Raw genomic sequence first — 17296 nt, forward strand, 5'->3', positions numbered from 1 at the left:
ATTCTCTCTCATACATAAGGCATTAAACCTGAGAAGATTGGAAAAAACATCATGAATTACGCTTCACATGACTTCCTAAATAAAAATAGTTCATGGTTCAAGTTTGAAAGGTAGTTTATCTAAAGGAATGCTTTAAAATTACTGAAGCTAACCTTAATCAATTGTCTTAACAGGTAGTTAATCAAGCATTTAGAAGCTAGTTTCTAAATAAGTATTTCAATAGTCTTAAAAAAAAATCAGACCTAGAAAAAAAATTTGGGACCCAGAAGCCATTATATTCCAATTCCGTTTAAGTAGAATACTTTTTCTTGTTTCTGTTCTGTATGTTTTTGTTTTCTTTCTTCTTCTTTTTTTTTTTTTTGAGAGCGCTAATGTTGTAGGACTATTCTGTTTTCATGAGGAAGTCACTTGTCTCCAGTTGTTATGTTTCTTGGAGACATCTAACTCTTACAAAACATGCTGTGGTGTTTGAGTGGGTTTAGATTTTTAAGAATTTTGCCCCCCCAGAAGAGCCACAGAAAACCAAAGAATACACTGTATCAATTCTCTTCTGCAATTGTTTTAGAGAAATTTGCTCTATTGTTAAAGTTGTGCTGCTTTCTATGATAACATTATCTGTTAAATGAAGCTGCCAAAATCATCATCAGCTAAACTACCAAAATGAGTCAGCTAACTTTATTTTTAACCGCTTTTTAATTGCCTGCTGAGACTATCAAGCATAATGTAAGAGGATTTTTAAAGCCTTTATAGCAATGTTTTGGTATATCAGGCCATATAAGAAGGTGCATCAATGGTTCAGAATTCTCAAGTCATTTCCATGAAATTTTCCTTTTAAAACTCAGCTGTAGGGCATGGATAAGTAACAAAAATCTCTGAGATTGGAGACTTTTCCTAAATTCTTGCTATGATATACCATGGATGTTATACATACTATCTCTGAATCCACAAAGAATCAGTTGGATTTGGGCAACCGATGTGCAAAACATGTGAACATGAAGGAGCCATAGCAGGATTTAGAATAAATATCAGTGATTTAGAAATCATGTGTTTACCTAAGCTGAAGTCATTCGTATAGTAACAAAGACCTACCCACGAGGTTGTACCGATGTCAAAGAACAAACATTTCATCCCTGTTTCAAAGCACTTTAAGACATTATTTTAATCCTTACAATACCTCTTTGAGGTATGTAGGTGGCAAGTAATATCAAGATAAAATTTCAAAATGCAGAATAAATTGAACACTACCTAGGGAATAAAAGAACTTCAGTTGATAGTGCTTTGTTGATTTTCTGCTTTTCTTGGAAGAGCCATTGGTGATTTCATTTTATCATATTTTGCAGGTAGGGCCAACATCACAGCATACTTGATAAAACAGCTGCTGTGATCTATAAGAGAGCCACTGTGTTTCCAGAGCTTTCTACTCACACTATAGCCTTGGCTGGAGATGAGCGAGGGACACACGTGATTTGCTTTCCTATCCAGGCGGAGGCATTCTGCTCCTTTCTCCACCCTACTTCCCCAGGCCTTGTCGGTCTGTGTCTACAATAAAAAGTAAAACATCAAATCAAGTATCAAATATACAACTATTGAAGAAAAGAGATAATATATTTGGATTATTATACTGATTTTACTTATCATACAAAATTATGATTATCTGCTGACTCTCACAACTGGATGCACTGGCTAATTAAAACTAGGACATCTCCTGAGGATGGGAAAGCATGGAGGGGTGATTTTCCTTTCGTGATTCATTGGCAATTTAAACTGACTGAAAGGAAGGTAGCCACAGATAAGCTCTTCTGACTAATAGTCTGTGGGTCTTCTGACTGTAGTCTGTGGGTCGTAGGGGCTGCCAATATGTCTCTGTGATGGAAAGCTGAAGATACAAGAACACAGCCTAAACTCTTAGCTGAAGGGTGTTTTATTCATGCTTCTTATGAAAACTGGGGGCATTAAGATAGGATCCCATCCCCTTCCCAAAGTAAGTGTTTCTAAAGGTGCTTTACAAATATTCCTGATATTTTATGCTCACCTGGTGGTGGAGAGGGCACTTTCCAAGTCACTTTGAGGTGGAGAGGAACACAAGGGTTTTGTTTGTTTTGCTCTTAATTTTGCTCACTGTCTCATGAAAGTAAACCTTATGGCTTGGATCAATCCCCAGCACGTTCAGCAACAGAGCTGGATTCAAGTAGTATTGGAATAACGTAAGGTCTCTCATTTGAATTGTAAAATATATGTTCACTAGTTCTAAGCTAAATCTGAGCTTCTGAAACTCATAGGAGGGATGGCTTTTAGATACAGATCCGAAGCTAACCACTTTCTCTGGTGGGGACAGAGCTCAGTAGAGCTGGTGAACTTGGTTTGATGTGCTTTATTGAAGATAAGGAGAGCTTCGGAAAGAGTTCCAGATGAGCCAACCTTTCCGGAAGGGCAGGTTGCTCTTACTGTAGATGGTCTGAGGCCGTCTGTTCAGATAAGCAAGTGCTAATGGCTTGAAATCCCCGACATCATTTGTGTTATACAAATGCAAACGTCAGCATTATTATTGTCATTTATATTCTATCTCTAGGCTTCCTTCATTAACATAAACTAAACTGGTTTCAGGCAGAGCTGATTGCTGACAAAGATCCCTCCACCTCCCAAAATGTTCCAACGTCAATTTTCTGGAAAAAAACTGAATCATCAAATTAACCTCTGGTTAATTTCTAGGGCTCTAGAAAAATCCCAACATTTTACGGAGGCAGAAGGTCTGTTAACCAGGAGATGAGCTCTGTATTTTGATAACAGTAGGGTCAAGTCTGATTACAATTAGATAAGCTTCTAAAGTACAACATTAAGTAAGTTTCTTAGCTCTCTGTACCTCAGTTTCAATTTCTGTAAAATATGAATCATGATAATTCCTACATTATTGGTTGGCTTTGAGGACTGATTCAGGTAATAGCTATATAGTGCTTAGTCCATAACTACTGTTGAAAAATGGTAGTTTTTATTAACACCGGGGCCTAAAGAAAATGTGTGTATTCTGCTTCAGAGTAAAAAGTGATTTATGGCTTAGAAATGAAAACATTTTGAAACGAGAGGTATATATTTATATTTATCAATATACATATCATCTTGTTTCAGATGATATATAAATCTGAAACAGAGGAGGGTGAGATCTCTCCAAGCTTAGTCTCGGATTGTGGGAAGAGTTTTTCCAGGTTGTAATCTTCTGGAGTGCAGGCATGCAATGTAGCTGTCAAATGTTCTGTTTTCAGTTTGTTGTTCAAACACAAAATTATTTAAAGTATATAACGGCATCATATGAGACAAATCAGTTTTTTCCTCCAGCATGGTATCAGTGATCAGCTAATTGGAAGTTCCATTTTAAAATCTTAAACCTTAGAATATAGAATACTTCAATGTGTTTTAAAGGCTCTATTTACCACAAAATAAAAACCTGGTATTCCAGAGAAATACTCACTATTCATCTATGTTTACTTTCTGGCATAGCAGACTTTGCATATGGGTGGGCTGTGTTGAGTCAGCCAAATCTGAAATTTGATAAACTCTTACCTCCTGTTTTTACACCATAACTGACACAGTCAGTGACTATACATGTCATATTAAAAACACATGTACTCTGACTATACAGTCATTACCTCTTGTTATTGATTTTTATCAACAAATGACAAGCAACATGGTTAGTTACTATAAAATGCTGTTTCTTCTTCCTTCATTCTTTCATTACTGTCGTGGACTCCCAGGGGGTTACAATCACATTTGATGCCCTTTCTCTACTGTAATGTTATGGAAATAGGGCAATTTGATTGGAAAAAACTGATTATAGTAAAACAGCAATTAATTCTTACCACTTAACTTGAACATTCATACATGTTAGTTTTCCAAGTAAATAAGTAGAACGCCTTGTTAAACTTCCTTTCTGCCAAAAATGTACTACCATCTGTGATCTACATGGCAGCTTTTTCTTATTTAATACATATGTCCCCCCTTTTTTGGGAAGCATGTTAAGAGCTTTAATATGACATGAAACAGAAATAAAATAGTGAAAACACATTGTGTTTCAAGCATGAATGCAAAATTCAGATTTGTGATATTCAAAGAATTTGGGATTTCATGTGCCATCCATTAATTTTTATGGCAACTCTCAGTCCTTAATGTTAGAAAAAATTTTAATTGTAATGTGCAGGCTGTTTGGAGTTTGGGAGAGTAATTTTATTGTCTCAAAGTTAGTTAAAGACCTAGTGTTTAAAATAGGCTGAATTTCATTAAATAGTCTGAAAACCTCCAGTTAGAAAGGTAAAGTGAAAAGCAATGCTATACAAGAAAGAGTTTTGGCCTGAATGCTAGGAGGTCTGAATCCTGGCCCAGTTCTTCACTAACTGTGCGGCCTCGGGCAAATCACTTAACTTTTCATTGTCTGTTTTCTTACCTGTAAAAGGAGGGGTTTGTGTGAGACCTGTAACGATCACCTATAAATCCACCACCCAGATATAACCACTGCCAAAATTTTTTAGCCGACAGTGGTACCTCCAACCTTTTAAATATTGTATCCCCAGCATTGTCGCAATGCCATTATGTATGCTTGGTCCACTTTATTCTAAATGACTATATATGATTCTACCTTACAGGCATTTAACCATTCTCTATTGTTGGTCATTTAGATTATCTCCAAATACATTTTTAGTATTGTTGTAGGGACCCACAGGTAGTCTCTCACTAACACTTAAAGCAAAGGAATAGAGTTTATCGAAGCTGACACACATCTTCATAGCACAATAGAAACTGTTGGATCTCTGGTTTATGATTTGCCCAATGCTTCTCTCCAGTTACAGATTAGTAAGCATCATCTTTATTTGTAATAGACAAATAATCTGACATATCCCGTGTCTTTTGTCCATTTGGAGCAAGATCCTCCCGATCCCAAAGCCTGGTGGCCAGAGCTCATACTCCCAACACCTACGGATGTTCATTTATTCAGCTTTTCTACCTCATCTTATTATTTTTCTTCAAAATGGTGACTATGATAATACGTCAATTCTTTTCTGACTTAGCATTCCTTGTATCTATCAAATACTTTTTTGTGTGTAATTCCTTCAAAGAAATATTGTCAGTATGCATTCCTGATTATTTAAAGAGTGACATAGTCTTAATTCTGACATCAAATATCATATAAAGGAAAATAAACTATTTATTACCTCAAGGAATTTGCCATCAAAACAATGTACTCTGAAAAAAAAAAAGAAAAACCAGTGTACCGTGTGATGCCTGGCACCTGGCCTGTACATAGGAGGTGCTCTACAAGTATTTGCTGAATGAATGACAAAATCCGAAGGAAATTACCCCTCGAGAAAAATAAATGGCTACTTCTGATATTGCTATAACTACCACTTAATAGGCCAGGTTTCAGGACACTGGTTTAAGAAGCTGAAGCTGTGTTGTTTCATATCATTATCTTCTATGGGCAAATTGAAGAAAGCCTGTTTTAAGTTGATAGCAATACCTTCTAATGATTTAGACAAAATATTGGAAATGGGCAGTTCTGGGGAAGGGAAGGTGAAGTATGAAGTTAAGTGCTGTGACTGAAGAATAAGCATCCAGGCTTTTTACTCATTAACTTGGACTTAAATTACCTATTTTTTGATAAGAATTTAAACCAGAGATCAGTGTGTTGGTGGTGAGGGGTAAATATAGAAATTTCTACCTTGGAATTGATCAAAGGGAACCATCCCTCAGTCTTCCTGTCAAGGATGATGTAATAATTACCCTGAAAAGAGGCAGAGGAAAGAATACCACATTGGTTTGTGAGATGGGCTTTGTGAGGATAAACTTCCTTTTTCATTTTAATTGTGCTTACCTGACATGAAACATTTTTCTTCCCAATTTGGCCACATGAACCGATGATAATGACTCACACTTACTTACTAATCAGTGAGAATCATTAGAAAAACCCTTCTAAGCAAACAGCTACCACAAAAAAAAATACTGAAGGAGAAAAGAAATAAACCTTTTTCTCTTAAGCAGAACTAGTGCCAACCTAAATCCTTTGCCATCCTTCAAAGAAAACGTTTACATTTTTTGACTGAAAAAAACCCAAACCACTTCTTTTGTAATCTTTTTTATTATCTTACTATCACTATCATTTTTTTGTGTGTCTGCTTTTTAAAAATCTTTTAAATCAAAACTTCCAGCTCAGTGGAGTTAATCTAAGTAAAATTACTAAAATCTGTGGGATTGGCTGGAGAGAAATACACCACAGTTTTATCGTGGTTATCGCATATTGGGATTACAGGGTATTTATAATTTTCTATCTGTGTGTTGAGAAGATTATGGATGGGAAAGCAAGAAATTGAAGCTCTAGTTCTAACAGCACCACTGTTATTTGTGTGAACTCGGGCAAATCGGTTAGCTTCTCTGTGCCTCGTTTTCCTTACCTATAAATTAAAGGGACCACCAGGATGATCTCCAGGTTTACTTTCAACTTTATCATTCTCCAGGTCTAGCTGAAAAGAAAGTTCAGCTTGATACAACCCTTAGGGAAGGCAATTCGGCAGTGTCTCAAAATTACAAATGCATTTAACTGCTGACCCAGTGATCTCTTTTCTGGAAATTCCTCCTATAGACGTACTTGCACATATGCAAAATGAGTTATATAAGGTTATTCACTACAGAAGAAGGGTTTGTGACCATTAAAGAGTAGAAACAAGCCAAATGTCCACCAGCTTGTATGAGTAGATTGATACATACCAAGGTATTTTAGGCAGCTATAAGAACCTTTAAATATATATTTTTAATTTTTTGGAACCACGTGTCAGGGACATTGGTGCTTGTAGGTACTCTGGGCCTGCTTCAAGTCAGATTTTTAAAAAAGACCAAACAAAAGCAAATATGTCACTTACAGAAACAATTAGGCAGGATAGCTCAGAAGATTTCAAGGATCTGGGGAGAAAGTTTGTAAGAAAACCCTCTTAACCAAATACTTTCCTGCAACTGAGGCCCTGAAAAACCGGAATTGAAATGAAGGCAAGGCCAAATTTGCCAGCTGGCTTCCTTTGCCAAGAATGACCCACTAGGGCACCGCCTATTCGAAGGGTGCGGCCGTTCGAATGGGGGCTGCCCCTGCAGAGTGCAGTGGCAAAGGTTGAGGGAAGCAGTAGTTCTACATTACGGCCTTCCTTTCAGCTCGTCTGGGTTACTGAGGTCCCCTAGCGGCGGGCAGACGAGGCCCGAACAGTCCAAATTTGATAGTAAACGCAGAGACCGCAAAACGAGGGTGGGAACCAACCCTAGCTTCCATCTATCAGGCTCACAACCTCCACCCAGCCCCCTTATCACTGGGAAGCTGTTGTGATAGGCGGATTATGAAGAAATAGGAGTTTGGACGAGTGAGAATGTCAAGGAGGAATAAATCTTTCAGTCTTTTCAAACTTCTGTAAACGAGGCCTCATTTTCCTTAGATGCCACTTTTTCAACTGAAGAACCACCTGTCAGAAACAGGGATTTTTTTTTTTTTTTGGAATTGGGAGCTGTCATTTTGGACAAGATATTTAAAACCCTACGGTCAATCTTCCATCTTAAGTGATCCCATCCCTCTGAAAGGAAATGCCTTCCATATTCCTCCTAAAAAAAAAAATGCAAAAGAAAACAAAACTTGACGACTGTTTCTTCTGCTCCCTGAGACACAAGGGCCATTGTCTTCCTACCTTTTGCCCCACTGATCTCGGCAGGACGTCCTGGACCTGGAGCCCAGATGGGGAAAGGTGGGGTGGGTTGATGGACGCACGGGGCAAGCGGCCTAAAGGAACATCTGGGAGTGGGGCAGGGCTGCACCCCAAGGCTTTGGTCCTCTCCCTTCTTCCATTTTCACTTCTCAACACCTCAGCACTTCCATTCTAAATAGCAAAGAAATGGCAAGCAAACAGTTAAACTTAATTAGGGTAAGTAATAAAGTGACAAGGCTCTCACTAAATGCTCTCCTCTGACCCCTTCCCCGTCGCCCCCGACTGACTCAGTGGAGGGTCTGAGATTCCCGCCCAAGGGAAGATTGGGCACGAGGATGAGGATGCCTTTGGGCCCGAGGGTGCGTGTGAGGTAGGACCATCTTCGGCCCACGCCGAGCCCCCTTCCCTCATTTCTAGTTAAGTCAAGAATGTAGTGAACCCGGCTGGTGGCTGCTGGGCTGGACAACTGGCCCCCGTCTACATCCAACCGCAGAGGCTCAGCCCGCGGGTGCGGACAGGTGGGTTCCCGGCGCGGAAGCTGCAGCGACTGCGTCGTCCGCGCGGACTTGACCGTCAGAGCCCCTGCCCCGGGGGGCGTGTGCGGCTCGCGCCGGGGCCGGAGGGCTCGACACGTCGCAGGGAAAACAAAACAAAACAAAGCAAAAACAAAACCCACCGACTTCCCCACGTTTCTCCGCAAAGAAATCGTGGGCAGAGTCGAGAGGGGGCGATTGAGCAGAATGCAGCGAGGCCGCCTCCGCCCGCCCGCCCACCCAGCGCCCCCGGAGCGCTGAGCGTCCCCGGCCCCCGCCCGGCCCGGCTTTGGGCCCCGAGCGGAGGTCGAGGCGAAGCGAGCGACTCGTTCCACTCGGGCTTCCCGAGTACTCTCTGGTCCTCAGTAGTAAACAAAGTGTCGCCGTCGCCTCCACGTTGGTTTTCCTCCTAGCAATCAAAACACTGGGAGGGCGAGAGACTCACAGAAACACTCGAGAATTACCAGAAAATAATAACAGAGAGCTTAAAAAAAAGAGTGAGAGAGCGAGAGTGTGTGTGCGTGTGTGTGTGGGAGAGAAAAACACCCCACTACCCCCCACCAACCCACTGCGGCCTCCCGGTGGAAAACCGGGCCCCGCCCAGGCCGGCGTCCACTGGCTGCCTGGGCGGAGCCGCCGCGCGCTCATTGGTCTCTCGGGCTGTCAGTCAGGGGCGGGCCGGCGCGCGCGCCGCCGCGGGCGGGGGACGGCGGCAGATCCAGTAAGTCGGGCGGCAGCGTAGTTGCTGCAGCTGCCGCCGTCGCCGCCACATTCAACAGGCAGCAGCGCCACGGTCGCGCAGCCCGGGAGAGTGAACGGTCCGCGGCGTCCGTCCGTCCTTCGTTTCACGGGCCGTGTCAGCAGGAGCGCGACGCCGGCGCTGCCGGGGCCCGGTGACTCTGGCCTGCCGTCCCGTCCGTGCAGCGGACCCGGAGGAGCCTAGATGTTGATGGACCTGTGAAGTTAAGTTCTGGGCTCGCGCTTCCACTCTGCCGCCGCGCCTTCCTCCCGGTTTCCGTCCGCTCGTGGCACCGACATCAACCCCCCCCGCCCCCCGCGCCCGGCCCCGGCAAATCTCGGACCGGCTCTTCTCGCTCTCTCTCCTCGGCCCCCGGTGCTGCACTCTCTCACTTCTTGGCAGTCCCGCGGCTGGGGGAGGGGCCGGGGTCACCATGGCCGAAGCGCCCCAGGTGGTGGAGATCGACCCGGACTTCGAGCCGCTGCCCCGGCCGCGCTCGTGCACCTGGCCGCTACCCAGGCCGGAGTTTAGCCAGTCCAACTCGGCCACCTCCAGCCCGGCGCCGTCGGGCGGCGCGGCCGCGAACCCCGACGCCGCCGCGGGCCTGCCCTCGGCCTCGGCGTCCGCTGTCAGCGCCGACTTCATGAGCAACCTGAGCCTGCTGGAGGAGAGCGGGGACTTCCAGCAGGCGCCCGGCTCCGTGGCGGCAGCCGCGGCGGCGGCCGCGGTGGCGGCGGCGGCGGCCGCAGCTGCCGCCACCGGGGGGCTGTGCGGGGACTTCCAGGGCCCGGAGGCGGGCTGCCTGCACCCGGCGCCGCCGCAGCCCCCGCCGCCCGGGCCGCTATCGCAGCACCCGCCCGTGCCCCCCGCCGCCGCCGCCGCCGCCGGGCCGCTAGCGGGGCAGCCGCGCAAGAGCAGCTCGTCCCGCCGCAACGCGTGGGGCAACCTGTCCTACGCCGACCTCATCACTAAGGCCATCGAGAGCTCGGCCGAGAAGCGGCTCACGCTGTCGCAGATCTACGAGTGGATGGTCAAGAGCGTTCCCTACTTCAAGGATAAGGGCGACAGCAACAGCTCGGCTGGCTGGAAGGTGAGTGGCCTCGGGGCTAACGGCCGGAGCGGGAGGGGGGCTCGGGCAGCCTGCCTGCCTCCTCCTGAGGTCGCGGTGGGGCAGATGAGGGGGCGGCTGGGCAAGTTTGCTTGGCCTGAAAGTGCAGAGCACGCGGGCAGCGCGTGAAGGGAGCGGGCGAGAAGCGGCAGGGGTGGGTTGTGGGCTTGACCCGGACTCGTCGGGGGACCGGAATAAGTGTCTCTGCGCGCGCTCTAGTGAGAGTTGGAGCGGGACGGGGAATGGGCTCGTTGAGACCTAAGGGAGTGAAAAAAGTACGCCAAGAAGTGGACCTCCGAGCGGGCAGAAAAGTTCGCCAGTGGAAGGAAAGGGGGGTTCACTGGGAGCTGCTCCGCCACGGCCCGCGCGGACTCGTGCAGCTGCTGCTTTTCTTCCAGGACCTCGGGGGTGAGGGCGGCTCCCCTCCGCCCCCGCGGCGCGCGTCCTCCTAGCCCCGGGACGCCCCGCGGAGCCGTTTCCGCCGCTCTGGGCTGGGGAGAGCGTGGCGAGGGGCCTCAGAGCCCCGCCGCCAGGGGACCGGGCTGCAGGTGGAGGGGACAGGCAGGGCGCGAGCCGGGAGGCCCGTCGGGGATGGCCACGCAGATTTTGGAGGCCGGTGTGCATTTTGTTTTGTTTCGATTTTATTCGAAGTGGCCTCGAGTGCGGGGGGCCGGGAGCGCCCATCCCGAGGTAGCGCCTCCGACACGTGCGAAGGGGCGGCCACCGCCTGCGGAGCGCCGGCGCCCGGCCGCGCGGGGCGAGCTAAAGTTCAAGTGTGACCCTCGGCGGGGGCGGGAGCTGGCGACGGCGAGGGAGGGGCCGCGGGCGCAGGAAGCGAGTGCCTTTAAAGGGCCAGCGCGCCCTGGTCTTGCGTGCCTCCGGGCCCGGCCTCGGCGCCGCGCGGCCAGCTCTTATCTGCGCCGGGAGGTACCCCCAAACTTGGCCTCGCCCAAGGTTCAAGGCCTTTAATTAGGCGAGGAGAGGCTCCCCCGGATGACCAGGGCCGGGGGCGTGTATAATCTCTTGCTTTGCCACCTCAGTGCCTTCGAGCACGGAGCTACGGATCCGAGGGGCAAGGCGGGGGGCTTTGACACTAGTGTTTTGGGGGAGTTGGAGTGGAGGTTCGAATCTAGGGAACCGTAGGGAACTTCTGCCTGCATGGAGGCCTGTAGAGGAGGTGCCTCGCACTTTTTGCCTTTCTGAGAGAGACAGGCAGACAGACCCGAGGAGAGACTCTGTGGGCAGGCACGTCCCTACCCCGAGGTGGAGAAGGCCCTGGGACCCTCGGGAGGTCAGGCTCGGGGCTGGCGGTGCGGAGGCTTACCGGCCGTGCGTTCGCCCTGCGGCTGCCAGAAGCTGCCAGTTTCTCACTGTCACAGGTGGAAGGATCGATGCGAAGGTTCTCTAGTTGAGCTAACCTCCTTCCTTACCCCTCATCCGGACTGTACAGCATAATACAGATTTTCCTTTGCTAAGCACTTGTTACACCAAGGTGGTTTTACATACACTGTTATCTGTGTGGTTAATGTGTGTAAAAAAGGTTAAGTTAATCACTTCGTATTAAAGTTCCTGGAGAAGGAGTCAGGATCTTATTTTTTCCAAAGCGTATTTTAGAGTAAAGGCATCACTTATAACCTCATTACTAGGCATTATGTGCAATTTTACCAAGTGCTTCAAAAAGGTAAGGTGCCTCCTTACTTTAAGCTAGGTATCTATTCTTTTAAGTCAGAAAATCGGGGTTGCCTGCCAAATCCAATTTTACTTTAACATTTGAATTTAAGTATTTGACTGACTTGTTTATCAGTCCTACTTGAGCTGTTACAAAGCATTTGCTGTTAAAAAAGCCATTTTTTTTGTTGTTGTTGGGCATTCAAGGTACAGTATGTACTTACACCTTTTCTCATGTCCTTGGGAATGGATACAGCCTGCTTCAGCTTGCTGGAGTGGCGTTCTTTAAAGATAGGGAAAGGCAGAGTTTGGGGATTATTTTTAGTTTTGCCTCTCAAATGGCCTTAAGTCAAGGTATTCTTAAACTATTGTAGGACTATAACTTAAACGTTGAAGCTTTAGTGCTTTTTATAAAAACAGATTCTAAGGCCAAATCACCCCCCCCCGGCCATTTTTATTAGGTTCTTTACTTGTTCTAATTTTTTCCCCAAATGCAATTGTAAGTTTTTAAAAAAAATTTACTGGTCAGAGCTAGAAGATCTATTAAATGTTAGTGAGAATTGTCTGTCCAGAATTGGAGGCCAGGTAGCAGCTCCCAGTGGAAACCTAGTGGAGCTTTGGGAGAGAGCAGGCTGCCATTCTCAAGTGAGGAAATATTTCAGGTGCAATCAGAGTCAGTTGGTGGAAGTCAGATTACAGCAAGCACATTTTCACTTTGAGTAAAAGGGTATTTTAAGAAGAAAAGAAACAACCTGAAGTGTTTCTAACTCACAGCTAGTCTTCTGGTTGGAGTTTTCATAAAAATGAGTTACTTGTTAAAACTAAGTTTCACTCTCAGATCTGAAAAACTTGCTTGTTTTAAACATTCATAAAAAGGAGAAATTTTACTATGACTTTTAGCTTAAAAAAATTCAGTTCTAAAATGCAAATCTACCAAAACTTAACTGTTTGAGGACTGAGGAGAGGCTGCTTTGGAACTAAATTATTTCCTGTGATTTACTACAGGGAATTAGACTGAATCTTTAAGTAAATATAGTTTCTTGTGCTTTACTTCCTGGGGCCTGCCTGAGAATTTGAAAGTCATTTGCGTGGGACAGAATGGTTGGAAAGCTGTTGAAAAGTTCAAAACCTTTTAGTTCCTTCAACACTGGTAGTATTTGTGGGGTATGCATTTTGTATTTGTAGGAATGGTATGTTAAATCTGCTTTGCAGTTGGTTAGAACTGTCATAAGGTTACACACAAAGTGGAAGTTGAGACTTTTGGAAATCCCAGGATCTTTTAAACCATGTACAGTATTTATACATAGTGAAACTTCATTTCCGTGACCTGTTTTTTTCCCCCCCCCTATATAGAAAGCTTTCTAGAGCTTGGGAAGTAATATTGTGAGCTCTGGCTCTGTGTTTTGTTTTTTTAATAGTTGTTTTGAGTTGACTTTTGTGTTTTGCTTTGAAATTATTTGGAACACAATGCAGATTAAAAGAATGCTTCAACAGTAGAACTTAACACTTGTTAAAATTTTAAATTGTTTTATTATGAGATATCACAGATATTCTTTATTTTGGAATAAGGTTTCTTTAATTTTGTCTGTGAACTGAGAGTGCATTTCCTCGTATTTAAAAATTCATATCTATTCTATTATTAGGGTTTGCAACCTGCGGGTGAGTAATTTAGCCACAGAGGTTCCACGGCAGGGATGATGGCTGCTTTCTTGCTGCACTGTCACGTTTGACAGAATCCTGGTGAGGATTACTGAAATCACCTTACTTAAAGCCTTTCTTACAGTTGGGTGAAAATCTCAATATATGTATTTGGGGAAAGGAGCATGAGGAAAGAGAATTGGGAAAGGGCATAATACAGCGAAGTATGCTCTAAGGCTGAAAGTTATGTGGGACTGATGTGACCATGTCTCATGGCTGAGATATTTTGTTCAGAAATTCCCAAATAGTTGTCAAATATGAATACCTTAGTTGCTCCTCATAGGAACTTTATTTTGATTTTACTTTCGGTCTTGTGGCACATCCTTGGGGAGATGTGGCGGGAGGGGTGGCTTCTATTTTTGAATGATACTCAGCTTTGTTTTTCTTTTTTAAAGTGGCAGACATTTGAATACTGGAAAGAAGGCATTTTTAATTCTCATGTAAACTTCAAAAAAGGTTAAAGTTTGTTGAGGCACCCCCTTCCCCCATTACTGAAAGGCCATCACGTTGGCGATGGACACAAATATCGCCAGCTATCATGAGCTGCACAGGGGTCTTCTAAGTGGATGTATGAAATGGAGAGGGAGGAGCGAATACTCAGTGGTTGGTTAGAATCCCTAATAGGGTGCCAACTTTTTGCTCGCCCTTGCGCTCTAACCTCTTCATCCAAGCTTCTAAACTGCAATTCTCTGTGACTTTCTAAGAGAACATCTGTCTGTATTGGCCTGGAATTTCTTTAGGAAGCCCTATTTGCATTTTTCTGGAACGCTCTGCCCTTGGAAACTACCCAGTACCCTGGCATCATGGGAATTGACTCTGCCAGTTTTTTTTGTCTTCGTGTGCCATCACTTTGGGGCTTCCTGGAATCCTCTTAGCAAGGCAGTGTAAACCCCATGGTGATGCGAGAGAGCAAAGGAGTTTGCACTTGTGCTCTGCATGGAATGAGCAGAGTGGGTTCAGCCCTGCCTCTCTGCACCTCAGGACTTGCCTTGGCCTTCATAGTAACAAGTTGCAGAGACTTGCACCCACCCCTTGGGTCAGATGACCACCTTTTCTTGGTGCAGTTGTTCCTCAGTTGTGAACCAGAGAAGACCAGATGAACTTGAAGGTGTTTATTTTGCTGTCTGAGGGGTAAAGGCTTATATTCCAACGGATATGCTGTATACGAATGTACAGTGTATACAGTGCACAGTATGGTGTAGAAGGAGTCCCCCTTTTTGCTAATTCTTGATAAGGACCAACAACACTCAAGTCAGTGGCACAGAACTTCTTTGCAGAGTATTACTACTTTTTTTTTATTGGGGTCTTCTACAGAACATAAGAAACATGCAAATGAATAATTGAACATTATTGATTTCATATGGTTCAACTTTTAAGGAGAACTTTTTTTCCACTGGCATCCCAGTTTACTCCACTCAGTCTGCCTATGGTTTATTGACTTGTGGGTTAAGCAGTGCAAATAATGAATCTTGCCTTCCTTCCCCCTTCCCCCCTGGCTCTTTTATCCATCCTCATATAGCTTTGATATAACCAAAAGAAAAGAAAAGCAAGCTAATTTTGATATTGGGCCACATAAAATTGAAAAGCTAGATCTGCAACCGTTTTTCAGTTTATTTAGTGAATTTTCACCTTAATGCATTACTTAAATAAGGACATAAATTCAACTTGTGTCCTTTTTTTCAGGCCATATTCCTTATAGAAAAGAAAAATGACAGAGCTGCGTGATGAGCTTCTGTAGCCCCCAAGTCTGGGTTTCTGATGATTGCCGAAGCTGCACTCTTTATGGTCTAAGTTCTTCCCTTTTCTCAGTTTTCCCTTGACCTCTCAGTAGAAATCCTTTCTTACCTTGGGCTCAGTTACATTGTCCTGATCCTTGCCTGCATTCTGGCTTCTCCTCCAGTTGGTTCATTTTTCCTTCTATGCTCAGTTGTAAGTATGCCTAGGACTAGGTGTAGACTTATTTTGATTCTTTCCTGGATAACTTACCCCTTTATTGTCCAAGTCTCCAGTTACCTTAAGGCTGTAGATGTCCCACTTTCACCTCCAATTCGACATGTCTAAACCCAAGCATACTATATTTCTTATTCCTCTCAGATGAGGTTCCCATCTTGAGTTCCCTGATTTGGTTAATGGTCTTTAGCCCTTTCCCCCATTTTCACTCCTCGATGTCCCCTTCAGCACTTTCTTCTCAAGGTGTTAGTGTCCCCAAGTCTGTTAGCTCTTCTTTCTCAGGGTCTCTTGAGACTTTCACTTCCCAGCTTCTAACCACTCCCTGGGTTAACTCTTATTCAGGCCCAGTCCATCCTATCCCCAGGGCTTGGAGCTTCCTGTGCGTCTACTGGAGCTTCCATAAATTCTGCTTAGTCTGCAAGGTTCAAGTCAGTTCCATCAACTTTCAACCTTGGCTTGTGTCTGAAGGCATTTTCGATTCTCTGAGTGAATGCCTGGTAACCGCTTAATTCCTGCTGCTGCGTATTTTATTCTTGCTGTACGCGGGCCTCTCACTGCCGTGGCCTCTCCCGTTGCGGAGCACAGGCTCCGGACGCGCAGGCTCAGCGGCCATGGCTCATGGGCCCAGCCACTCCGCGGCATGTGGGATCTTCCCGGACCGGGGCACGAACCCGTGTTCCCTGCATAGGCAGGCAGACTCTCAACCACTGCGCCACCAGGGAAGCCCTGCGTATTTTAATTTAACTTTAACATCTGCATGTTTTTGGTAGCTCAGTTATGTTGTAAATACATGGGTGGAAAAAATTTTTTCTTGAGACATGGATCTTTTCTGTTTCAGCTTCCTCTGTGTTCAAGATGCTTACATTCTGACATAGGGAATATAGCCAATATTTTATAATAAGTATAAATGGAGTATAACCTTTAAAAATTGTGAATCACTGTATTGTATGCCTGTAGGTTATAACTTACATGATATTGTACATCAATTATACTTCAGTAAAAAAGATCACATTCTGTAATACTTGAGGATAATTTTATTAGTAGTATTACTAAAGAACAGTGATTATTTTCAGTCTATAGTCAAAGTATTTCTTTCCCATTTGTTGAATGATTATTGTGTATAAGTTGTATTAGATGCATTTGAATGATAGAAAAATGATTCAAGTGTGGATCCTGTAGGGAGATTAGATGTGACACATAATAACTATGATACATGGTAGCATGGTTAAGTGCCTTCGAGAAAAATGGAGTTCTGGGTTGGCCATTTAGGTGGGCCTTGAAAATGGGATGTTATTCTCCCAAGATTTCATTATAAAATATTTCAAACATTCAGCAGAGTTGGAAGAATTCTCCCCTGAACACCCATATACCTACCACTTAGTTTCTACTTCTGCCATTTTATTATACTTGCTTTATCATATATTTGTCCATTGGCACATCCATCTTCCCATCAATCCCTCTTAGTTTTTAAAATTTATTTTTGGAATGATGGACTGGCATTCATAAAGGCATGAAAATTGGGGAAACAGTTTCTCTGAGTGATGGATGTATGCAACACACAGAGAAGGTTTGAAAAGTGTAGGAAGGAGAGTTTCTATTGTCAGACTGAACTTGGACTTTATATACATTATGAAAATAATATTGTGTTATAGACCAAGTTTTTCTATGAGACTGTATGTTTGTTTTTGTAATATAAGAAATTATGAAAATAGGATTATATTTTTAGTTTTTTAAATGCAATTTCTCAGAAACGTGTTCATGTGTAAATATAGAGCATGGAATGCAGTGTAAAGACAATATGCTGCATTTGATTTAAAACTGATATACAGAATTTGGTAATGCAGGGAACAGATTACGTAATTGCCAATGCGACATTGTC

General features: G+C 44.5%; 2 protein-coding genes across 2 annotated transcripts in view; one reads left to right on the forward strand and one right to left on the reverse strand.

Annotated features, from left to right (window-relative positions):
- Window positions 1-1129: 1129 nt before the first annotated feature.
- Window positions 1130-9428, reverse strand: LOC113625551 (uncharacterized). The gene is made up of 5 exons (XM_027116122.1): window positions 9047-9428; window positions 8398-8609; window positions 7704-7892; window positions 5705-5767; window positions 1130-1539 (listed from the first exon to the last, which is right to left on the reverse strand). Exons 1-5 carry the CDS (start codon window positions 9426-9428, stop codon window positions 1264-1266), a joined length of 1122 nt encoding a protein of 373 aa, XP_026971923.1. The 3' UTR covers window positions 1130-1263.
- Window positions 8974-17296, forward strand: part of FOXO1 (forkhead box O1) — a 92401-nt gene continuing 84078 nt past the window's right edge. The window contains exon 1 of the mRNA XM_027116435.1: window positions 8974-10083. Within this exon, the coding sequence (XP_026972236.1) occupies window positions 9427-10083 (657 nt within the window). The 5' untranslated portion in view covers window positions 8974-9426. The remainder of the gene's footprint in view (window positions 10084-17296) is intronic.

Source organism: Aethalodelphis obliquidens, unplaced genomic scaffold (genome assembly GCF_003676395.1).
Source record: "Aethalodelphis obliquidens isolate GAN/ISIS:26980383/991018 unplaced genomic scaffold, ASM367639v1 scaffold16, whole genome shotgun sequence".
NCBI lineage: Eukaryota > Metazoa > Chordata > Mammalia > Artiodactyla > Delphinidae > Aethalodelphis > Aethalodelphis obliquidens.